Below are 26,610 nucleotides of genomic sequence, written 5' to 3' on the forward strand. Positions count from 1 at the left end.
TGGGCATATATCTGGAAAAGACTAAAACTCTAATTTGAAAAGATACATACTCTCCAATGTTCATAGCAGGACTATTTACAATATCCAAGACATGGAAGCAACCCTAGTGCCCATCAACATACGATGTTTAAGAAGATGTGGTATATATATATATATATATATATATATATATATATACATACAATGGAATATTACTCAGCCATAAAAAAGGATGAAATAATGCCATTTGCAGCAATGTGGATGGACCTAGAGATTATCATATAAGTGAAGCAAATCAGACAAATATTATATGATATCACTTATATGTGAATTCCAAAAAATAATACAAATGAACTTATTTACAAACAGAAACATACTCACAGACATAGAAAGCAAACTCATGGTTACCAAAGGGGAAAGAGAGGGAGAGATAAATTAGGAGTGTGGGATTGGCAGATACATACTACCATATATAAAATAGATAAACAACAAGGATTTACCATACAGCACAGGGAACTACATTCAATATCTTGTAATAACTTATAATGGAAAATAATTTTTAAAAAGAATATATATATATATATCAGAATCACGTTGCTGTACACCTGAAACTAACATGATATTGTAAATCAATTATATTTCAATTTTTAAAAAAGCCAAAAGGAACTGAATCCAGTCAACAACCATGTGTGTGAAGTTGGAAGCTGATCCCTCCCCAGTTGAGCCTTCAGGTAACACCCTGATTTCAGCCTTATAAGAAATTCTCTCTCTCTATATATATATATTTTTTGGCCACTCCGATGTGGGATCTTAGTTCCTGGACCAGGGGCTGAACCTGCGCCCCCTGCAGTAGAAGCACGGAGTCTTAACCACTGGACTACCAGGGAAGTCCCAGCCTTATAAGAAATTGTGAAGCAGAGGACCCAGCTAAGCCCATCACAGATTTCTGACTCACAGTAACTATAAAATAATAAATATGTGTTGTTTTAATTTGTTAAAATTTTGGGATAATTTGTTACGTAAGAATACACATAACTAATATACTGACTACGTTGTGACTAAAAGACAGTGATGTCCTGAACACAGAGAACCTAGAAGGTTAAACCAAATAAATGGATTTCCTAAGAAATGCTAAGTAAATGAAAAAAATGAGATGGATCTGCTTAAGCAGAAAACTACTGGCATGGAGAGATTAAGTGACTTCCCTTAGATCAAACAGGAAGTAGTAAAGTGAAGATTTGAACCCACAGTGGCCAGAGTCCAGAACCTGTGCAATAAAAATTCAAACTGCAAAACCACAAGATAACTGCCCAAGGTCCCTTACTATCAAAGCGTTTCTCCCCTACAAGTTCTTAACTGCTGTTTATTTATATGCCATTGTTTCCAAAGAGGGTATAGAGTGTCTCAGTAATCCTACAATACACTGTAATAAAATTAAAATAAAATCTAGTGAGGAAATCAGAATGAAGAGACTATCAGGATAGAAAAAATAGAAGGAAGCTAGGAGGGCTTATTCACTGGGTAGAGGTGGGAGCCACAGATTCTGAACTCTGAATATTCAGCATTCCAGGACAGAAGAAAAAAATATGATCAATTACATGACGCACAGTGCTCTCAGAAGTTTAAAGCAATTTGTTGCACAGGAAAAGAACAACTATTAAAACCAGAGAAAATTTTTTTCCTGCAGGCTCTCACAAAGGAAATAGTGTGTAATATAGTCATCAACAGCCACAAAAACATCTATAGGGAACAAAAATAATGTTATCCAGCTTCCTGCTGATGGCTCAACACATGCACAGATTTTAGAGTAACTAGAAAAATGGATGCAATGCCTAGCTTCTCTCTCTTTCATTTTTTTTCTTTCTCAGTATTTTTTTTATTCCTCCTACTCTGATACCTGCTCTTTGGTAATTTGAGCATTAGAGAAAAAGCTGTGAAATCTTGGGCTGAAAATGAAAACCAAGTACAAAATCACTATGACAATTACTGTTATCATAAAGAGGAGGAGGAGGAGGAAGAAGAGGAGGATGTAGTTCCCTAAGTAAATCAACTGCTTCTTTCCTTTGGACAAACTAACCCTCCTCCATAGCTGTGTGTCCTGCATTCTGCCATCCCACTAGTCAAAATTTAAATGTGCTATTAGGACACGTTAGATCCCAACACTTGTATGTTCTCCGTTTGCAGTTGCAGTATGATACTATTTGATTTCTTTGCTGTGAAAACTAAATCTTACAACAGCCCAGCTGGGAATGTCCTGCCTCTTGTAACTATTTGAAGTCTCTGGATAACCTATTTGAACACTCATTATTTCCTGGATCCCAATGACCTTATAAATGAAGCTATTATATGATTATGGAAGAACTATTAAAAATAATATCAGGAAGCCAAGGGATATAAAACAAAGACATGAGTAATTGCTTTGGTCTGTGATCGTTAAATGTTTGGTTTCCATAAAAGGACAAGCACTTTAGATCGAGGCAGGAAGAGGCAAAACACTGTACAACTTCTTCCCAGAATGTCCTTTGGCAGATCAATGCCAATAGTTAGCCGTTTAATTTCCATGTGATTGTTAGAATAGACAAGCGATGGGACTTCCCTGGCAGTCCAGTGGTTAGGACTCTGCACTTTCACTGCCATGGCCCGGGTTCAATCCCAGGCTGGGGAACTAAGATCCCACAAGCCACCCCCATGGACAAAAAAATAGACAAGTGATTCTCAAAGGTAAGGGCCATCCCCCCCACCCAAGATGGGGACTTCTCAGAATTTGGAGGAGTGAACTATGTAAGTTGAAATCACATTATAATGTTCTAATATTATTTTACATTGGAAAAAAGGAAAGTGTACATTTTCAATATGAAAATGTCTGAAAGTAATTCTCAACAAGATCTTTGCTGCACAGAACACAAAGAAGCACTGTTTCTCAAGGTCATAAGAAAGTAGGGGACATGGGGGCATGCCTCGCTATGGACATACCCTGTAAATCAGTACAGGATCTGAGATTTCTATCATTATCAAAGAGGATACAGACTTAAAAGTTGAGAAACGTGCCAGACAGTTGACCATGACTGATTCATCTTCCTCTCCCTGGCACTTATCATTCCATTTACACAAAACTCCAGGACAAAAAAATCCAATCTGTGATTATAGAATGCATACCAGTGGTTGCCTGGAGCAAGAGGTATGAGGAGTGCGGATTGACTGGGAAGGAACACAAGGGAATCTTTTGGGGTGATGAAAATGTTCGGTATTGTTTTTACTTTAATTAAAAAATACGTCATTGATTAAAAATGCTAACCATCATCTGACAATGCAGAGTTGTCTCAAATCTTCAATTTGTGAAAAAAATGCAGTATGTGTGAAGCACAATAAAGCAAAGTGCAATAAAACAAGGTATTCCTGTACCACATTTTATTTATCCATTCATCCATCAGTAGACGCTAAGGTTGTTCCATATCTTGGCTATTGTAAAAAAAAAATGCTGCAAAAAACGTGGGGGAGCATGTATCTTTTTAAATTACTGGTTTCATCTTCTTTGGATAAACAGTCAGAAGTGAAATTGCTGGATCATATGATAGTTCTGTTTTTAATGATTTAAGGAACTTCCATACTGTTTTCCATAGTGGCTGCATCAAGTTACATTCCCACCAGCAGTGCAAGAGGGTTCCCTTTCCTCCACATCCTCACCAACACTTGTTATTTCTTGTCTTTTTGATGCTAGCTATTCTGATGGGTGTGAGGTGATATCTCATGGTGGTTTTGATTTGCATTTCTCTGATGGTTAATGATGTTGAGCATCTTTTCATGTACCTATTGGCCATCTGTATGTCTTCTTTGGGGAAAAAAAAAAAGCCTATTCAGTTACTCTGCCCATTTTTTAATTGGATTGTTTGGTTTTTCTGCTATTGAGTTGTATGAATTCTTTATATACTTTGGATATTAACCCCTTATCAGCTGTATGATTTGCAAATATCTTCTCCCATTCAATAGGTTGCCTTTTCATTTTGTGGATGGTTTCCTTTGCTATGCAGAAACTTTATAGTTTGTTGTAGTCCCACTTTTTTTTTTTTTTTTTCACTTTTGTTGTGTTTGCTTTTGGTGTCAAATCCAAAAAAATCATTGCAAAGACTGACATCAAGGAGCTTTCTGCTTATGTTTTCTTCCGGAAATTTTATGGTTTCAGGCCAAATTTATTTCTTAATTAGTATAAACATATGTTTGTTTTTTGTTTTAGGGTATTTTTCCTTTTTACTTATACCACCTAATTCCTCTAAAGTTATACTTAGAAAACTTTTTTGGTAGTTCTCTCTTTCCTGCTAGACCATAAGATTAATGAAGGCATGAAACCTGTGAATCTGGATCAGCAGTGTGTCTCAGGCATAAGCACTTAACACAAGTAAGTGTGAAAAAATGTTTGCTAAAAGCTACAGGCTTCAGAAACATTGTCTTGTTGAACCACAAATATTTTGTACATAGTCATATACTTGCCAATTCTGTTATATCTTTGTCCTTACTTCTTTGTGTTCTGAAATAACTTTTTATTTTTATGTTTTAAAATCATTTCTAAGACGTTACATCATTTTTCGGGGAAAAAATCAGTTTTAAAGTACAATATTTTTATTTGGGATTTCAGAGAATGTTCTATATCTTGATTGTGGTAGTGCTTGCATGAGCATGTACATTTGACATAATGAATCAAAATGTGTGCACTAGGGACTTCCCTGGTGATCCAGTGGGTAAGACTCTGTGCTCCCAATGCAGGGGGCCTGGGTTCGATCCCTGGTCAGGGAGCTAGATCCCACATGCCGCAACTAAGATCCAGCACAGCCAAAATAAATAAATAAACAAAAACAAAATGTGTGCACTTTGCATGCATATCCTACCTCTATAAAGCTGATTTTAAAGGGAATGTTAACATGTAATGGAACTCTTGATCCCCTTCACCCCAACATTCCTCCCAGTGTTCCCCATCTCAGGAAATGTCTACTGCATTCTTTTATCCCCAAGGCCTCATCAGAGAGGCCATCCTTGACCACCCTAGATTAACAGCATTCCTTTTCACTCTCTATCCCCCAATCCTGCTTTACTTTTCTTCATAACACATATCCTCATCTTACATATTATATATGTATTTTTTATCTCCCCTAACTAGAATGTATTTTGTATGTTTTGTTCCCTGCCGTATCCCAAGAACCTAGAACAGTACGTGGCACGTTGAAGATGTTCAATACATTTCTGCAGAGTAAGTTAAGGAATCCGTTTTTCTTTCCTCTTCTCATTGAAAGTCCTGAGCCCACAAACATCTTAAAATTGACATTGCTAAAGCTCAACTCTAGAAAGAGAAAGCTAAAGCTTTCTCTCTGCTGAAAGCTGAAACCTGTGGCTCTCTTAGTCTCTCCCTCCCGTTAAACGGCCCCATCATTCACCTTGTTGCTAGGAACAAGGAACAAGGAATCATCCTTGATTCCTCTTTCTCTCATTTACCACCTTCAATCCATCAAAGATCCTTATTTAGGTTTATCTCCAAAATATACCCTTAATTCATCTCTTTCTTTGCATCTCCACTGCCACCATATTAGTCCAAGTCAACATCATCACTGCTTGGCTTGTTATAATAGCTCCTGACTTTTCCACCCACATCACCCAATCCTCTCCCAGTTCAATCTCCACACAGCAGCCAGTGACCTTTTCAAATCAGAACATGTTACTTCCTGCTGAAAAGACTACAGTAGCTTCCTGGAGCTCTTAGAATAAAATCCAGTCTCCTTCCCATGGCCCAGAAGATTCTATGTGATCTTTCCCCAACCTATCACTCTCCTTCTCACTACCATCCAGCCACCTGGCTTTCTTTCAGAAGCACCAAGTTCATTCTGGTGTCGGGACCTTTGCATTTGCAGTTCCCTCTGCCTGGCATTCTGTCGCTTGAATCCTTCACTTGGCTAGCCCCTTCTTGTCATTCAGGTCACAGCTCAACCTCACCTCCCCATTACCACCCTCCTGAACTGTTCAATCTCAATTACACTTTGCATGCATCCTGTCACATTCTATGTCATTGCCATCTAAGATTACCTTGTCTCCTTATTTGTATAATTATTTACTGTCTGCCTTACTCCACAATGAGCTCCATAAGGACCTTCTCTCTCTTGCTCCCCGTGGCCTAGTGATTAGATGAGTAACTGGCATATAGGAGGTTCTCACTAAACAGTTATTATACAAATAAAGGAAAATTCACTTTTAAATAGAAAGAGGTAGAGACATAAGTTTGCAAGCGTTTTAAACAGGAAACTAGTTAACCAATTTCTACCAAAGAGGAAATATTTTATATCCCAATATTCGACCCTTTAACCTTAAAATAGTCACACTTTAATTCACTAATATCATTCCTGAGGAACTACCCTAAAGTTTTTTTTTTAAAGGTAAAAGCTATATACACAAAATGTTTATACCTCAGCTATAATGTAAATAAAAAGTTAGAAACAACCAAAATGGCTAATACTTGGTAAATGAGTAGATAAATTATAGACATTTCACATTATAACTACCAACCTTCTCTAATATCAAGGAGAAATGTATCAGTTTTGTTAAAAAACAGCAGAACACAACTTTCTGTACTTTTCTGTTTACAAGTATGTAAAATGTGAGTGCAGTACACAGGCAATTGCAGGGGCAAAACTACTGTATTAGAATGACAGAAATAGAGATAGTTTATGTTTTCAAACTCTTACTTAATGTTGAATCAATTAATTTTTATAAGAAATTTCTTATACGAAACAAAATAATGTATACCCTCAGATCCCGTGGGACTGTTCAATAATAGATACTTGAAGACAGATTTTCCAGACTTGCTGGAAACTGAGAATTTCTTAGCATTCTTGTTAATGAAGGTGCCTGAGCCCCATCCCAGATCCACCAACTCCAAACCTCCAGAGAAGGTACCCAGGAATCCTTATTTTTAACAAGCACTGATGATTTGGCAACCACTAATTTAGGGCAGCAAATGACATCATCATGACCTGAAAGATTTAATGTAGTTCTCAGTCCTCCAGTTGGTTTGCTCCCAACCATAAGTATATGTTTCTCAATCCCCTGCATTCCCTCTTATTAAAGAACCTCAGTGAACCATCTTAATAAGCCTCTCAACCTACTTTTTCTATGCGCTCACAAAGTAGCAATGTTCTCAAGCAACACATGGTAAGAGAAAAGAAATGTGGAGGCTGACTTGGATTACTCAGTGAATTACAGGTAGAAAGTAGATCATGATATAGTTTATGAGATCTGGAGACAGAGCAAAGGAAGCTATTTTTTTTTTAAGTAGCATTAAAGTGACTGTGATGGTAGTTTAGGGAGAGAGTACTAATGGAAGAAGGAAATCGATAGGAACACCAAATAGACCTTCCTATGTGCCCCTGTTTCTCATTTCCTCCCCACCCCTGGCCCAGGGTAAGTGTGAGAGGCCCAGACCCTATCCAGGGACCCAGCTCAAGTTTTACTAGGCTAAATGCTGAGAAGAAGTTCCCAAGGGGGGTGTGGTGTTCATATACTCATTCCCAACGTGCGATGACATGAAAGGGTGTTTCAAGAGCCTGTCAAATGAACTAAGGGTGTATAACAGGGGAGTCAAGAGAAAGAACAAAGGACAAAACAGGTCAAATGGCTCAGGGGCTAGGTCCTTGAATGGAGCAAACTCTTTCTTTAGACAACAATGCAAATTTGATGGTGAGGACTTCTCTGGTGGCGCAGTGGTTAAGAATCCGCCTGCCAATGCAGGGGACACGGGTTCGAGCCCTGGTCTGGGAAGATCCCACATGCCGCGGAGCAACTAGGCCCGTGCGCCACAACTACTGAGCCTGCGCTCTAGAGCCCGTGAGCCACAACTACTGAGCCCACGTGCCACAACTACTGAAGCCCGTGCGCCTAGAGCCCGCGCACCGCAACGAAGAGTAGCCCCCGCTCACGGCAACTAGAGAAAGCCCGCGCGCAGCAGCCAAGACCCAACTCAGCCAAAAATAAATAAATAAATAAATAAATTTATTTTAAAAAAAAATTGATGGTGAGGGCAGCAGAGTTCCTAAATGCCCTTCACTGTACTGAACAAGAGCGTCCTCCTACTGGTAATTGTGCTGGTCCCACCTGTAAGATTAGGTCCCTGACTGCCCTGGTTTCTTGTTTAACTCTGCAAGTTCACATTTAGTGTCAGAGTCCAGTCCAGAACATTATTAGCTCAGCTAGAGATTCTGACACGTGCCTTCCTCTCACTAGGCTCCCCCCTCACCTCCTGCTCTCTCAGATGACTTCCTAGAACTTAGAACTACTTCTTAATTCTGCCAAATATTGCCCCAACCCACCAGACAAAATGTCCTCTGATAAGAATGTTGTGGCCCAGTTTGCCAAGTCCCTTGAGAGAGTGGACGGCTGGCTACCCATCCTTGGGGGCAGTTTCTCCAGCTCTGGTTCCACCTAGTATCCTTCATCCCAGCCCTTGACACTATACTTGATTCAACATAAGAGATGACCAGGGACTTCCCTGGTGGCACAGCGCTTAAGAATCCGCCTGCCAATGCAGGGGACGCAGGTTCGATCCCCGGTCCGGGAAGATCCCACGTGCTGCGGAGCAACTAAGCCCATGCGCCACAACTACTGAAGCGCACACACCCTAGAGCCCACACGCCACAACTACTGAGCCCACACGCGGCAACTACTGAAGCTCCGCACCTAGAGCCCGTGCTCCGCAACAAGAGAAGCCACCACAATGAGAAGCCTGCACACCGCAATGAAGAACAGCCCCAGCTTGCTGCAACTAGAGAGAGCTCGCACGCCGCGATGAAGACCCGACACAGCCAAAAATAAAAGAGATGATCAATACCCAAAGAACATCTGAATGATGCTCAAGGACCTTAGTTACTTGCATGCACTTAATATTTTGTAACAGGGCCAATGATAAAGATACCTTCAAAGAGGTAACAATTTCTTAATTCCTTCAGAGACAACAAAGCCTCAAGAAGCTCAGACCTGAGCAGGAAGGCAGGCATCTAGCTCTTTAAAAGCCCCTCTCAGGGTATGCAGTAAAGGGAACCCTCCCTCCTCGTAAGCTGGTGCAGCCACTATGGAAAACAGTATGGAGGTTCCTCAGAACTAAAAATAGAGTTGTAATATGATCCAGCAATCCCATTCCTGGGCATATACCTGGACTGCACGCCTATGTTCATAAAAGCACTGTTCACAATAGCCAAGACATGGAAACAACCTAAATGTCCATCGACAGATGAATGGATAAAGAAGTTGTGGTGCATATATACAATAGAATACTGAGCAGCAATAAAAAAAAAAGAATGAAATAATGCCATTTGCAATAACATGGATGGACCTAGAGATTTTCATACCAAGTGAAATAAGTCAGAAAGAGAAAGACAAATACCATATGATATCATTTATATGTGGAATTTAAAATATGACACAAATGAACCTATCTACAAAGCAGAAACAGACTCACAGACATAGAGAACAGACTTGTGGTTGCCAAGAGGGAGGGGAGGTTGGAGAGAATGGATTGGGAGTTCAAGGTTAGCACATGCAAACTATTATATATAGAATAGATAAACAACAAGGTCCTACTGTATAGCACAGGGAAATATATTTAATATCCTATGACGAACCATTATGGAAAAGAATGTAAAAAAAATGTGTACATATGTATAACTGAATCACTTTGCTGTACAACAGAAACTAACACAACATGGTAAATCAACTATACTTTAATTAAAAAAAAAATTTTTTTTAAGCCCTTCTCACTGGCCTTCTGCTTTCTGAGATGCATTTGAATCGAGCAGATGGGATCTGAACGACAATTGTTAGTTCAGACACCATCAGATTCAGAAATATACCAGGCACCCCTAGTCTGCAGCTCTTGCCATCTCATTTTCTTTGATAAATTCTTGACTTTAACTCCCATTCCATGCTCCCAATTCTGCCACCCACCCTCTCAGCTCTTGGCATCTTCTTTTCTGACATGCAATACATTGGCTTTGCTCCTTAACTCTGCCCTCACTTCCCAATCTGGCTCTGATGCACTATTGTACCTGCTCCCCATACCTATGTCCTAACATGTGCCCCCTCCAGTAGGTATGGGACAATGACCAGGGGACAATCAAGACATTAGAAATGGTGTATGTGGTGTTTCCATCCAAAGTTTTCAGGTTTTTCTCTCTTTTAAGCTTCAGAATCATTCTAGCTTGCTGCTTAGGGCTTGAGACTCCAAACCATGGTGTCACATTTCGACAAAGCCTAGGAAAGTATGAAGTCGTTATTAATGAGTCATGGACCATCATTTCTTTTGAAGCCTCTGTAGGTAAGAGTCTCTAGTTAATCTTTTTTTTTTTTTTAATTTTATTTTATTTTATGTATTTATTTATGGCTGTGCTGGGTCTTCATTTCTGTGCGAGGGTTTTCTCTAGTCGCGGCAAGTGGGGGCCACTCTTCATCGCGGTGCGCGGGCCTCTCACTATCGCGGCCTCTCTTGTTGCGGAGCACAGGCTCCAGACGCGCAGGCTCAGTAGTTGTGGCTCACGGGCCTAGTTGCTCCGCGGCATGTGGGATCTTCCCAGACCAGGGCTCGAACCCACGTCCCCTGCATCGGCAGGCAGACTCTCAACCACTGCGCCACCAGGGAAGCCCTCTCTAGTTAATCTTGAATCAGAACCACTTTTGATCTTGAAGCTTTGTAGATCAGGATCTGCCTTGGGGAATAATTTCCTTCAGACTTCACACTGCTGTGGCTCACACGGGTGACAACTCCTCTACCACTGCCCAACCCCTGCAGACGTTAAAGAGCTGACCCCCCCATTACATTCCAATGACTAAGAACTGTAAACACCCCCCTCCACTCTGCATCATGATCATTTAATCTAATTCACTGGATATTTGTTAGCATCTACTCTGCCAATGCACCATGCCAGCTACTCGAGGCGTACCAAGATAAATGAGACAAGTTTGCTTTGAAAAGAATTACAAATCCAAATTTAAGGGGAAAAAAATCAAAAGTATTTATCAAAAAAAGTGGGATGACCTATTCCCCACAAAGTTTTATGAAAATCACAAAAGTAGAGGCCAGTGCCTGAAAGCAAGAGAAAAGAAGAGTTCTTAAATAGTTAACTGATGAGAAAATCTGAGTTCTAACAGTACTATGAACCTGAGTACACAATTATGCAATCTAAAAACAGCAGCTTCCTCATAGATTATGCCATGGGAGTGGGGATGGGAGGACACATAAATACAGAAAAGCCAACCCTGTAGCACGCCTAAGGAATAGGTGTGGAAACTTATTTGCAGTGAAGATTCTCAGAGTTTCTGATTTGGTAGATCTTAGTTAAGTCCTAGGAAACTTCATTTTTAACAACCGCTCCAGATTCTTCTGATGCAAGTTTCTGACCACAATTCTGAGACACGCTGATCCATAGCAACAGGAGATAGGGACAGATCATGCCTAGCTGTCCCAACACTTAATTGGAATATCGAGATTCAAATATCCTGCTGCCCTGCTATCAACTCATCATCTCTCGCCATCCTTCATTAAAATGTTGTCTGAATGTGCGATAAAGGGCCTATAGCAAGTGAAGGAGCCTGACATTTAAGCTTCCTTTGCTTTATGGTAAATCCACTTATGTGAAGAAGTGAACCATGGAGTCAAGAAGGTGGAGTCCCATGGTGAGACTAGTTTCCTTAAAAGAGGAACAAGATAGCCAACTCTCTGCTCTCCACCATGTGAGGATACAACAAAAAGATAAGCATCCATAAACCAGGAAGTGTTCCCTAACTAGACACCAAATCTGCCAGAACCTTGATCTTGGATTTCTCAGCCTTCAGAACTGTGAGAAATAAAGGGGTTTTTTTGTTTAAAAAAAAAAAGAAGAAGAAGAAGAAGTGAGCCATGGAAACATCTAGGTAAAGGACTTTCCAGGGAGAGGGAATGACCTTGAGGCAGGAGAATGTTGGGCATGAGGAGAGTAAGAGGCCGTGTGTCTGAAGCATAAGAGGGATGAGGAGAGCAGTAAACAATGAGGTCAGAGCTGTCATGGGGGCCAGAGCTTGTCAGGTCTTGTTGGCCTTTGTAAGGACTTTAGCTTTTACTGAGTAATGGAAACTATGAAGAAGAGAGATGGGATCTGACTTATGTTATAGTAGGGTCACTCTGGCTGCTGGGTTGAGAATAGATGAAGGAAGATGCAGGAACACCAGTTAAGAAGCCGTTACAATAACCCAGGCAAGAGGTGATGGTGGCTTGAACAAGCAGTAGAAGTGGTGAGAAGTGGAATATTCAGAATATATGCTGAAGGTAGAGCCTACAGGACTTGCTGATGGATTGGATGTGGGCTGTGAAAGAGAAGGGTCAAGAATGACTTCAACTCAGGGGTGCAGGGTTTCTTTTTGGAGTAATAAAAATGTTCTCAAATTGATTGTGGTAATGGTCACCCAACTCTGTGAATACACTAAAAGTCATTGAATTGGACACTTTAAATGAGTGACATATGATATTTAAATTATATCTTAATACAACTGTTTTTTTTAAAAATGACTTCAAGGTTTTGGGTCTGAGCAAGAGGAAGGATGAAGTCACCATTCATTGAGATGAGGAACGCTGTGGAAAGAACAGGTTTGATGGAGCTCAGTTGGGGATACAGTCACTTGGAGATGTACTAAATTTGAGATGCCTATTAGACATCCAAATGGAAATATTCCTTAGGCAGTTGGATATTTAAATCTCAAGTTCACAAGAGTGGATGGGGCTGGAGATATGTTTGTTTTAGAAGGCAATAGATGAGACCACCTAGAGAGTGAATATACATAATAAAGAGAAGAAGGCCAACGACTGAGCCCTGGGACACCCCAATATTAGGAGATCGGGGAAATGAAGAGAGAATGAAAGAAGAGACTAGTCAGGTAGGAGGAAAACGAGGATGATGTATGACCTGAAAGCCAGGCACAGCAAGTATTTTAAAGAGGGTACAACAACCTTCTCAAATGCCTTTGACAAGTCAAGTAAGATGAGAACTAAATATTGGCCATTGGATTTAGCAATGTGTAGCTCCTGCAGACCTTAATAAGAGTAATTTTGAAGGTGTGGCCAGGGTAAAAGCCTGATTGGAGCGGAATCAAGAGAGAATATGAGAAGAGAAATTAGAGGCAGGAAGCGTGGCCAACTCAAGAAGTTTTGCAGTGAAGGGAAGGAGAGAGATGGAGTAGTAGCTGCAAGGATATGTGAGGTCAAGAGCTGGGTTTTTTTGTTTGTTTTTTTTCTAAGATGGGAAAACTAATGGCATGTGTGTATGCTGAGGAGAAATATTAGGTAAAGAGAGAAATTTTAATGGAGAGAAAGGAAAATTGCAGGAGTGATTCCTTGAGTAGAGGAGGGAAGGTGGGATCTACTAGGGAAGCAGAAAGGTTAGCCCTCTCTGGGAACTAGAAAATTCATCCGAAGTAACAAAAGAGAAGGCAGAGTACATGGATAGGTCCAGGCCAGTGGGTACATGTGGGATGAGAGCTTGTGGAACTTCTCTTTTGATTGTTTCTATTTTGTCATTGAAGTAGTTAAGAAGCCAGATCAATAACTGAACGCAGGTGGGGAGGTGGAGGAGCATTGAAGGTTTGAGAAGAGAGGAGAAGCTGTGAAATAATCATTAGAAAACATGGTAGAGGAAGTGAACTTGGGAAATGTACAGTGATTGCAGAGCAACAGTAAGGCCCACTTGAGGGTCATGATCATGAATTTAAAATAAGAACAGTCAGCATGGTTACTTTTTTTTTTTTTTTGGCAGCCACATTCAGCTCTCTATTGCAGGCAGAAGTAAGTAGAGAGTTGGATCTAACCACACTTTAACCATATTATAAACCATAGTTTAGCCAGAAGCATGATAAAGCAAGAAAGGGCAAGCGAGTAGAGGATTTCTACAAGGGAGTAATGATAATGACTCTCAATGGAATTTGAGCAGAGTTAGGCAAGAAGCGATGTTATGAGAAGGATGAGGGACAGGAAAAAAACTAGCATGATCAATGGAGGTAGGTCCCAGTGGGTTCAGAGGATTATTAACATTGAGGTATTAGAGAGAGTGAGCTGCAAAGACAGGAAGAGATGGCCAGAGACTGGGGTGTTTGAAACATATATAAAAAGTTCCAGTCACTGATAATGACAAGGTCTACCACATGACTATGAGAGTAAGTAGCTGAGATAGAATGGAAGACAAGACCACTGGGAGCAAAGGAGAGGTTAGAGAAGGTGTATTAATCATGTTTCTTATTTTCTATATTTTATGATGCTTTGACATCTTGGGGCATTTCAACCTGGGGAAGGACTGCCTCTCCCAGGATTTGCATATTCCTAGAGACAGAAAACAACTTGCCTTTGAACATGTCTTTGATATGCACACCAACCAATTCAGAGTCCAACCACCTCCTTTTACCAGTCTCCGTCAGTTCAGAACACTATCCCCTTGCCCTAAATCACCCCAGAGCCAAGTACAGGACAACTAGAGACAACCTGGTAGCCCAGAGCCTGCTGAAATTGTTCAAGCTATCCAATCCTAAACTTGGTCAACTTGCCTATCTCGCTTCACCCATTCCTTCCCCCGAAAACCACAATAAAGGCCCTGGGCCATACTTTCCCCTGTGTTCCTTCTGCCTCATAGCTGATCGTGGTGCTTCCCCGCATGATTTCACATGGAATGTGTGTGTGTGTGTGTGTGTGTGTGTGTGTGATGTGGTGTGCCCCTTCCTCTCGGGAATTATAAGTAATAAACTCTCCTTTCAAGGTAGTTGTCTCTATGTCTGTCATCTTACCATACCTGATTAAAACAAAATCCTGGATACATTTAAAAACAGAGCATAAAGAAAATTAGGGTACCTGGAAGAGTCATTGGCACATGGTAAGTATTCAAAAAATTTGAGCTGTTGTTATAATTCTCTGGGCGCCTCATAGGCACTTAATCTCAACATGCCCCAAATCAGACTCATTTTCTCTCCTCCCACCCCCAGCCTGAGCCTTTCCCTATAATCCTCATCTCCATTCACAGCCCATCCAGTCATCCCATTGCTGAGTTTGTATAACAGTGTCATCTTTAACTTTTCCCAGTACCTTATTTCCAACATCCAGTCATTAAGTACTGTCAGGTTTTTTTCAGTCCTGTCACTTTTAACAATTTTAAACTTTCTGTGCATTTCTATTTTCCATCCTAAAAGTCACTGCTCTATTTCAGGCCCAAAATCTTATTTTTCCTTAACTACTACACTATCCTCCTAACTGGTATTGTTACCGAGTCCAAGCCCGCTCTGCTCGCCACATGACAAGCCAATAAATTGGGAGACGAGGTGTTGAGGCAAGGAATAGCAACTTTATTTGGAAAGCGGGGCATCCGAGAAGATAGCGGACTAGCGTCCTAGAGTACCATTTTATGGGGGTCTGGACGCTAGTTTCTTTTATAGAACAGAGAGGGGGAGGAGGTGAGGATGAAAAGTAAAAAGGCCATTAAGTGTTGCAAAAAAATCTCCTAGTTTGGCCAGCCTCGGGGAGGGGATGTGTTAATTTTTTCTTTCTTGTAGCCATTCACAGGTGGGCAGGGTCAGAATGTTTCCCTGTGAGCTGAACAAAGGCACTTTAGTTTAACATTTAGGCAGAGGGGCAGGGTTCCCTGAGGGAGGCCATTATGTACATCAGTAGCTATAGACAACATCCTTTTAGTGATTATAGTAACAAAAAGCAACAGAGAGCAAAGATTAAAGTAAAAGAGGGGCTTCCCTGGTGGCGCAGTGGTTGAGAATCTGCCTGCCAATGCAGGGGACAGGTGTTCGAGCCCTGGTCTGGGAAGATCCCACATGCCACGGAGCAACTAGAAGCAACTAGGAGCAACTAGGCCCGTGAGCCACAGCTACTGAGCCTGCGCTCCGCAACAAGAGAGGCCGCGATAGTGAGAGGCCCGCGCACCGCGATGAAGAGTGGCCCCCACTTGCCACAACTAGAGAAAGCCCTCGCACAGAAACGAAGACCCAACACAGCCATAAATAAAATAAAAATAAATAAATAAAGTAAAAGAAACAGATCCAATGTGGAGTCAGATTTTGTTCTTCCCTGTTACAGTATCACTACCTACCCACTCTCTGCCTTCCAATCTAGTCTTCCTATTACCACTAGAATCATTTTTCTGAAACACACCACTGATCAAGTCATTTCTCTACCTCAAAATGGCTTCCAATTGCCCACAGCAATAGTTTTCGCGTGTCTGCAGAGTGGTAGGTTTTGAGAAGCTGCCTCAGGCCACAAGAGAAAGGTTGAATGGGGTGAGTCTTGAGTCTTCCACTTGGCTTTAACTAGAAAAGATCTGTTTTTACCTGTTCTCTGTATTAGAGTTCTTGAAAGGTATTCACTGTAAAAAAAATCAATTTCACTACTTTATCAGTCTGGGTCCAATCAAGAGAGAGAAACCATACAGTATTTTGAACAGGAAAACTTTAATATATAGATTTAATACCTCTAGCAGCAGATTGGAACAATGAGAGATTGGATAGTAAGCAGTAAAGAGAACTCTAAAGAACATAGAAATGGCAAATATAAGGAGCAGCCATATCCTTTGAACTAAGATACAGCAGTGCCGAAGATACTCCTCCAGGCCTGAGGCCCAGACCTTGCTGGAGGGCACAGCTGTGTCTCACTGGACAGCAGAGAAGTTGAGGTTGTGTCATGCTGTGCTGGCAAAACTTGCTGGAAATAATCCACCCTCTGAGACTTACTGAAAGCGGAAAGCTGTTCTCCGGGAGGTGTCTCACCAGAGGCACTTTACTACAAAACCATCCGAGGGAGGAGGAGGTGCCAGGGAGAGCTGCTGTCTACTGGGTGCTCCTAACTACGATGCAGTGTGGGAGCTGGTGCAGGAGAAGCCACCCACGTGCTTGCTGCAGGAGCCTGCCAAACAAGCACACCGGAACCAGTAAGAAAACCCTTTCCTGTTGCAACATCTCTCTGGGAAGGAAAAATATTTACAGGGCCCATATTTGTTTTCACAAAGCAGTCAAAAAGGGTGAATTTAGAGCTCAGAGGCAATAAATGGATAACTGGCACAAGCATTTCAAAAGAATTAAGAACAAAAATAATCACCACTAGTCTATAGAATTAAAGTCCAAAATACTGTACACACGTGCACTTTCCTGATCTTCTGGTTGTTTACATAGTTCGTGTTATTTGCTCTTACTGTTCCTCTTGTTTGAAATGTCCTCACACCCTTCGTCACTTTTTAATTAAGAAAGCGTCCACATGTATCCCAATACCATCATCCTTCTAGGTAAAGCTGAAATGTAACCTCTGTGAAGTTTTCCCTGATCCTTTAAGTTGGAATTAACTACTACTTACATGTTCCTATAATTTTTGTTTACACACTTTTCTAATGGCAGGAGAAAGCTGAATCACTTTGTATGAAAAATAGTCCATGAAATTCAACTTTTCTTTCCAAATAAACTTTAGAAAGACTGTATATGAGGAAATAAGGAGACGCCAGTCCAGCCAGCCAGGTCAGTGGAATCAGTTCAGTGGATTCATGTGGTAACCAATGTTGCAGTCAGATTCACATCCTCTCAGGGATGTGAAACATCAGTTACGTTAGTATCTTCCCGGTGCCTTATCCATCTAGCAAGCAATAAGCACTTGCTGAATTGAAAGTTTAGTGGGCTAACTTTCCCTAGAGTCAAAGCTTTAAATTAAAAAAAAAAAAAAATGCATCTAATAATAGAACTTCAGACATGTGCCATGACAGGAAACTACTCATCTAGTCCAAAAATGTGCCTTAAAAAAAAAAAAATAGTAAAAGAAAAATAAAGTTGGAGGTCTTACACATTCTGATTTCAAAATTTATTACAAAGTTACAATAATCAAAACAGGGTGCTACCAGCATAAAGATAGGCATGTAGACCAAAGGAATAGAATAGAGAGCCCAGAAATAAACCCACTCATATGTGGTCAAATGATCTATGACAAGGGTGCCAAGATCATTTTTAATGGAGAAAGGACAGGCTCTTCAACAAATAATGCTGGGAAAACTGGATATCCATATGCAAAAGAATGAAGTTTGATCCTTACCTTGTACCGTATACAAAAATTAACTCAGAATAGATCAAAGACCTAAATGTAAGATCTAAAACTATATCTCTCAAAAAAAAAAAAAGGCAATAGCTTCATGACGTTGAATTTGGCAATGATTTCTTGTATATGACACCAAAAGCACAGGCAACAAAAGAAAAAATAAGTAAGTGGGACTACATCAAACTTAAAAACCTCTGTACATCTAAGGACACAATAAACAGAGTGAAAAGACAACCTACAGAATGCGAGAAACTATTTGCAAATCATTTACCTGAAAAAGGTTGAATATCCAGAATATATAAAGAACTTCTATAACTCAACAACAACAAAAACAATTAAAAGCTGAGCAAAGGCCTTGAATAGACATTTCTCCAGAGACGACATATGAATAGCCAACAAACATCTGCTCAATATCACTAATACTTAGGGAAATGAAAACTAAAACCATGAGGAGATATCACCTCACACTCATTAGGATGGCTACTATCAAAAAAAAAAAACAGAAAATTACAAGTGTTGGCAAGGATATGGAGAAATGGGAACCTCTGTGCACTGTTGTTGGGAATGTAAAGTACTATTGCTGCTATGGAAAACAGTATGGTGGTTCCTCAAAAAGTTAAAAATGAAAATACCATATGATCCAGCAATCCCACTTTTGAGCATATATCCAAAAGAACTGGATGCAGGATCTTGAAGAAATATTTGCACACCCATTTTTATAGCAGCATTATTCACAGTAGCCAAGAGGTAGAGGCAACTCAAGTGTCCATTGATGAATAAACAAAATGTGGGATATACATACAATAGAATATTATACAGCCTTAAAAAGGAAGAAAATTTTGACACATGCTACAATATGTATAAAACTTGAGGACATTATGCTAAGAGAAATAAGCCAGTTCACAAAAAGACAAACACTGGAATGATCCAATTTACATGAGGTGTCTAGAATAGTCAAATTCATAGAAACAGATAGTAGCATGGAGGTTACCAAGGGCTGGGGGCAGGGAGGAATGGGGAGTTGTTGTTTAATGAGCACAGGGTTTCAGTTTTGCAGGATGAAAGTGTTCTAGAGATTGCACAACAATGTGAGTATTCTTAACACTACTGAACTGTACTTTTAGAAATGGTTAAGATGACAAATTTTATGTTTTTTTTTTTTACTGCAATTAAAAAGGAAAAAAAATACATGGCTAATTAGAATCCATAGAAACCCTCAAAACTCTTTTTAGTTAGTCTATGAACTCACCCTTCTTTCTATATGTTACAAATCTGCTAACAAATAGGAAAAACAATGTCTGGTTTTAGTTTCCTCTTTTCATATATAAAGTCCATCTTCCTGTGGAGGTGCCACTGAATAGCTTAGCCCCCAGCATACCTCACTGTACCCAACCCAATCCTATCCTCTCAGAACCTTAACCAGGAAAGCAGATGGATAATGGGGCCAGGATAATGTACAGTGACTATATTACATTACAGTAAATTGACTTGAACATCTTTAATCCAAGGAATTCAAAAGTCCACCCATTTTCTATCTCAGCTCATCCTCATATTAACTTTGTGAAATAAAGGAAGGTAATATTATTCTCTCACTAAATATGAAACAAGAAACACACAGATCTTAACATGCGTAGGTCCATCCTGTACTAGAGATCATTATCCTGCAATGATCCTATGGTACGCTGATGGTGTAAAAACCACATTTAGAACTCAGAACTCCCAGAAGTTCAAATATCTGTTTTAGTTACAAGTATTTGTTTTGATTGGGAAACATCTCCAAAACAAGCATTGGTTTCAATAATTGAAACAAAGCAATCATTTGTTTTGAAACTTTTGTATTTCCTAAGAAGAAGGACATTCTCTTATGAGACCGCAATAAAATTATCTAAATCAGGAAACTTAATATGATTACAATATTATTATCTAACATATATTCCATATTCAAATTTTGCCAATTGTCACAGTAATGTTCTTATTGCTCTCCTTCCTACTCCATGATCCAATCCAGGATCACCCATGCATTTAGTGATCTTGTTGCTTTAGTCTCTTTTAATCTGGTAAAATTTCATAGTCTTTGTCTTTCATGACACTAACCTTTTTTAAGATGATGGAAAAAAAAAAAAAAAGATGATGGGATAGTTACCTAGATTTGTCTACCTCAAATACAGGTTATGTATTTTTTGGTAGGAATACCACATTATGTTATGTCCTTTTTAAGATATCATATAAGGAGCTGTATAATATCCGTTTCCCCCCATAACTCAGATGTTAATTTTGATCATTTGGTTGTGGTGGTGTCCACCAAATTTCACTATTGTAAACCTTTTTATTTTGTAATTGATAGGTAATTTATGGGGATTATTTTGAGACTATGTAAATATTATATTCCACATCACACCTTTACTTTCTAGTTTTAGCATCTTTTGATGATTCTTGCCTAAATCAATTTTTTATTGAGATACAATTCACGTATTATAAAATTCACTATTTGAAAGTGTACAATTCATTGGTTTTTAGTATATTCACAAATTTGTGCACCCATCACCATTACCTAATTCCAGAACATTTTCGTCACCCCAGAAAGAAACCTTTCACCCCTTAGCAGTCATTCCCCTTTCCTTTGCTCTTTCCAGCCCCTGGGAACCACTAATCTACTTTCTGTCTTTGTCGATTTGGCTATTTCAGACATTTCATATCAACGGATTCATACAATATGTGGTCCTTTGTGTCTGGCTTCTTTAATTGAACATGTATTCAAAGTTCATTCATACGGTAGTTTTAATCAATCCCTCATTCCTTTTTACCTAAATCAATTATTACTATGGTTCTTGAAAAATGATGATACTCTACATCATTCCATCGACACCTACTAGTTAACGTAATTTTTATCTCCCTTTATCAGGAGAGCACTTTAAGAAAATTGGAAGCACTTTAAGAAAATTGCACGATGAAGTTAATTTTAGACAGGGTTCCCTTGCCCTCAAGTCGTTTCCAATCTTGGAAGAAAGGGCTTACAAAGACTATCTTTCTTCCCTTCTTCCCACTCGAACAAGCAGCAATGTGTCTCTCTCCGCCTGTCATCCACGGGCTCCTCCCCCTTCTCCAGGTGCCCCTCCCCGGCGGCTCAAGAGGCGGAAGTGACGCACCGGAAGTGTCCCTCTTCCCCTTGCAGTGGGAGGAAGGAATCAAACCCCCAAGATGGCGGCGGCGTCGGAGGAGCGGATGGCTGAGGAAGGAGGCGGTGGCCACGGCGACGGCGGCTCCCCTTCGGCCATCGGCTCTACCCAGCGACTGCCCCCACCTCCCCCGCCACAGCCCCCGCAGCCGGGGTCCCAGGCTCCCCCGGCTCCGGCGCTGGCTCCGGACCAGCTGCCTCAAAACACGCTCGTGGCGCTGCCCATCGTAGCCATCGAAAACATCCTCAGCTTTATGTCCTACGACGAAATTAGCCAGCTCCGCCTGGTGAGGCCCCCACGGGACCCCCGCCGCCCTCTCCGCCGGGCCGAGGTTTGGGGAGGGCCCGAGAGGGAAAGAGCGTTCCCCGGGGAGGGAGCCGCAGCCGGCGCCAGAGCACCGAGCGCGCCCCTCCCGCCCCAAAGTCTCTGTCGGGGCCTGTCCGCGGGTCTTGTCCGGATTTTGCCCTTGCTTTGGGGCTGGGGGCGGCTGCCTGCGGGAACTTGGCCTTGGGGGACTCCGTGCCCCCCCACCCGGAAGCGGGGCCGCGGCCGGGGAGGCAGCGGGAGCTGGGCTTCCCACCTCCTCCCGACCTGAATGTGGACGCCGGAGGGGTCTCGCCACCTGCCTTTTGTATATTACCTTCCAGCCCCCGGCCGGAGTTGGGGGGCCAGCACTCCGAAGTAGGCGAGATGATCCCAGCCAGGTTTGGTTTGTCTGCGAGAATAACGTATTGTTCCCCCGCCCCCCACCCCCAAGTTTTCTTGTTGCAGAAAATAAAGTCGGATCGGTCGGTCCTCCCAAAAGCCGGTAGAGGTTTGGAGGAATTGGAACGTAGCCTCAACCCCAGCGCCCTAGTTGACCAGTAAAGTAGAGCCCTGAGAAGTGACTATTCCGGCTTTGCCTCACCCCTGATACTTCCCACCCACAGTGAAGCAACTTGCCCCTTGAGAAGGTTTTTTTTCTTTCCTGCAGTTCGTTTTCTAACTAGTGATTTACGCCCACCCGCCAGCTTTAGGAGAGGTTTTATACCTTAAAATCACAGTAGTTCAGTCCATGATTTATGAAAATAAATTGCCATTGGGATTTTCTTCATTCCAGAGGTTTCACTGAAGGTTTGATGAATGTCTTAGTTCAGTCAGGTATTTTGCTTCCTTTCAGTGAATTTATCTTTAAGTGGTAAGGAAATTGAAGGAGGTGGACATTTTGAAATGATTGCAGACCGAATCTGTGGTCGGGTTGTTTTTAAGAGGACAAAGACATATTGCTGAATGTGCTGTGTATAGCATTTTCTGAATAATCAATGTGCCTTATTTTAGGTTTACACCTCCAATCTAAAATTGATTATAATCGTGTTTTTGAAATGAAAGTATACTTATTTTTTAAAGGAAGCTTGTAAATATTCATTCAAACTGGTGGACAGTTGGGTTTTTTTTCTTGTCAACACAGCACAGTAACCATGCCAGTCTGCAGGATGGAAAATTCTTCATTTGAAAAGTGATATTTCAAAATGATTGTCCCTTAATTTCTAGGACATGTCATCCAGTTTCTTGTAGGATCTTAAATATTCCTTCAAATTTTTATAAAGGATGATGTTTGATCAGAATTCATGGTATACATTCCTGGTGTCTGGAAATTGGGCATAGCATTTGATTGAATTGAGCCTTTCAGCCAGACAATGCCTTTGTAAAGCTTGGGATGTTCACAGTTCTGTTTTATAAGTGTTGAGGAAAACTGGGGTGGGTGGGGGGTTTGTTCATTTGTTGGTCATTTTATTTTTTTAAAAATTAAAAACGTTTTTAAAGGGGGGAAAACCAGCCTGTCCTAGGGGACAAAGTTAAAAACACCCCACAATTTATTAGTAAATGACATCTCTTTCAAGTGAAATATTCAGCTGCATTCTTAATTTTTAAGCAGTTATCTATTCTAGTGTTTTAAAGATACAAATTTGTAGTTTCAAAGATTTTTTCGATAAGGAGTCCCTTACCACCCCTCCACTCCTACCCCCCAAAAAGATTCTGCTGCCAGTTTTATATCTTAAAGATGTTTTTTTTCCTCTGTTTTAGTAATGGGGAACTATTTCTTATTCCTTAAGGTTAATGGATAATTCTTAGATTAAATGGATAATCTTTTGTAGGGATTTGGAAGGGTCTTTGGTTGTAGATTCATTGGTTTGATGTCATAAGGTACAATTCAAGTAACATGAAAGATTCTTTCTTGCCACTAGATGTCAGCATTAATTTAATTACGATCATTTAATGAAATTGGCTGCCTAGAGATAGTGCTTGTTAGGTCCTTTACATGCCTTTTCTCATTTAAGTGACCATTTATACCTAAATGCTGTTTGCCAGAAAATCAGTAGCAGTGTGAGTGCTGCTATCTGGCATATAAATTCCGTAGTTTCTTGAGTGGAGTTAGGTTGGATATAACTGGAAGAGAGTGATATTTATTAAGAACAGAATTGGTTTCCATAAAGCTAAATGTCAGCTATTCAGTGGTTGATGAGCTAGTTTATTTATTTTTCAGGTGTTTCTTTTTTTCTTCCTTCCCAATTTACTTGCCTTATTAGGACCTCAGTCATAACTATTGTTAAATTAGAGGACAGGTGCTTGATCCATGTACTTAACTACTCTGTATTTTCTTGAAAAGATTTGCTCTAAGTTGAAATGGCTAAAATAACATTTTTCAATTACTTGTGCAGTTTAGTTGATAATTTGCTTCCTGTTGCCATGAATTATTGAAGTTTGACTCTCCAGTTTAGTTATTTCCAAGGGAGTGTCCAAATGCCTTATTAAATTGGATTTTGTTTTGTTTTTTCTGCCATTGACTATTTGCTCCAAAAATGTACCTGGAACTTGGAAATCCTGGTTACATAAAAATAACTCTTTAAATATTTAACTTCTCCAATATATTTAAAATTAATTGGATGAACACAACTTTTGAAATGACAAAACATGTACTTTGAGTTGTTTTGCCAGTAAATCACACAAATTTGTGCTGATGCAGCATTAGATTGTCACCTAGGCCTCCTTGACAGGTATGGGAGTTTTTGAAACAAGTGGCACAGGTTAAGAAGTGAGGTCCTACAGCTAGTTACAGAGCAGATCAAAGCTGACTTTGAACGTATAACTGACTCATGAGTACAGTGTTCTCACTCACTGAAGAAATGAGCATGGGAGGCTTTTTACAAGTTGTCTTAGGGAATCCCCTGGTGGCCCAATGGTTAGGACTCCCGCCTTCACTGCAGGGGGTTGGGGTTCAATCCCTAGTCGGGGAACTGAGATCCTGGAAGCTGCGTGGCACAGCCAAAAAAAAAAAAAAAAGTTGTTTTAGAGAGATCCTATCATACTTTTTCCTCTGTGATTCTAGTGGAGCTCCTATAAATTTAATGGAATCCTATTAGTGGTTCAGGACAAATTTGACTAAAAGTTAAATTCAGAAGTCCTGTTTATTATCTGGAATGAAATTTTCCCGTTGGTAACAAGGTACATAAATACATGCTTTTGTCCCAAGATATTTCTCTAGAGCACTCTATCTAGTTAAGTCTGTTACCCATTTCTAGTTCCTTTCCCATCTTTTCTTTAAATGTGTTTGAAAACTTCAGTTGTAGAGAGGGTTGATTGGTAGAAAATATGAAGGAAAATGGGAAGCCATTACTTGTTTTTTTAAGTAGGCAAGCTGTCTTCCTCCTATCTCTTGCTCTATACCAGTACTCAAATTTTTTTGTCTCGGGACCCCTTTACACTCTTAAAAGTTATTGAGGACCGTAAGGGCTTACCTTTGAAAAGTCTAGAAAACACAAGAATACGCAATGCATAATTCCCTTGGCTGTCATCACATGTCATGTTACCTCTAGAAAATTCTGCTGTATCTTGTGAGAGAATAAGCATGAAAATGGCAAATAACATCTTAGTATTACGAAAATAGTTTAGCTTCGCAAACTCTTGAAAGGATCTTGGGAATCCCAAGGGTCACACACTTTGAGGACCACTGCTCTGTATCACTGTATTATAGAAAATACACTCTCTGCGTTGCTGGGTTTTTTTTGTCCCCTACCATGTCATCATCAGGTTATTGATTTTATTAACAGGTACTTAAGTATAGGTAAGAAATTATAATATTTTGGGGACAGTTCACTCCTGCACAATCTCAAAGCAAAGGTGTTCAATCAGTAACCCTGTCCACAGTATCATCATTGAGACAAAACGTAAACACCTTCCTTGAGCATTTACAAAGCACTAGGACAACAAGTGCATAGTAGTAAATACAAGAATGTTGAGGTTAATCAGGAGAGGCTTCCTCAAGATCATGAATTTTCATCCAGTCAGAGGTAGAAGAACTTTCCCAGCAAAAAAAAGGCATGTAATTATCCTAATTGTTTTGCTCAGGCTAATATTAACATAAATTTATATTTTCTTTCCAAGTGAATATTTAGGGAGGACACGCAGAGAATTTTTAATTTGTTGTAATTTTACCAGCAGACGATTGAGAATTAACTCTGTCTCTCTCTGTATATAGTATTGTATCTTAAACAATCCCTGCCAGGTAGATAGAATTTTTTTATAAAAGATTAAAGTATTCTTATGAAAGAGGGGGCAAGTTGTATCAATATTTTTAATAGGTAAGGGAAATTAAGAGGAGTTCACTGAAAAAACAAATAGGCCTGGCTCATTCATTGTTCATTTTTTAAATGATTTTATCACCTGTTTGCCACATTTGCTTTATCTCTTTCACTTGTGTATGCTCATTCACCGTTAGCAAGTAAGGTGCAAATATAATGACATTCACCCTTGAATACTTCTTCTATATAATCACAATATCATCACTTCCAAGGGATTTAATATTACATTTTATACTCAGATTTCTCAGTTGTCCTCAAAATGTTTTTTTATAGCTTGGAGGGGTTGGGGAGGTAGTTAAGGTTCTTAAATCTAATAAAACATTAGACTCTTTAATCTAGAACATTCCTCCCACTTTTTCACTGTTTTCATTCTTTCATGACTTTTTGAAGAATCCAGCCCAGATGGCTTGTCAAATGTTCTACACAGCAGATTTGTCTGACTGAGAGGATTATAGGAAGATCTTGGTCTAGCTCCATCTCTAAACTTTAGTAGTGTGGTAAGAACCCCCCACTAATGTCCTTAAAATAAAGAAGTCCTACTTTCTAGACTAGTGCCAACAGTTTCTATAGCAGTGCAGTATTATTTGAGACTCTAATCAGTTGAGAATAATTAGGATAATCATTTCGATCTGTATAGCTACTGATCACTAAATTTAAAAAGATACAAATCAGAAGACCTGGATTCCTTTTTTTTTTCCCCCACATAGCTTGGTTTTTATTGAGGTGC

General features: G+C 40.1%; 1 protein-coding gene across 1 annotated transcript in view; it reads left to right on the forward strand.

Annotated features, from left to right (window-relative positions):
* Positions 1 to 21,238: 21,238 nt before the first annotated feature.
* Positions 21,239 to 26,610, forward strand: part of FBXO28 (F-box protein 28) — a 30,203-nt gene continuing 24,831 nt past the window's right edge. The window contains exon 1 of the mRNA XM_082390017.1: positions 21,239 to 21,550. Within this exon, the coding sequence (XP_082246143.1) occupies positions 21,287 to 21,550 (264 nt within the window). The 5' untranslated portion in view covers positions 21,239 to 21,286. The remainder of the gene's footprint in view (positions 21,551 to 26,610) is intronic.

Source organism: Balaenoptera borealis (genome assembly GCF_965194805.1).
Source record: "Balaenoptera borealis genome assembly, chromosome: 1".
In the NCBI taxonomy this organism is placed as follows: domain Eukaryota; kingdom Metazoa; phylum Chordata; class Mammalia; order Artiodactyla; family Balaenopteridae; genus Balaenoptera; species Balaenoptera borealis.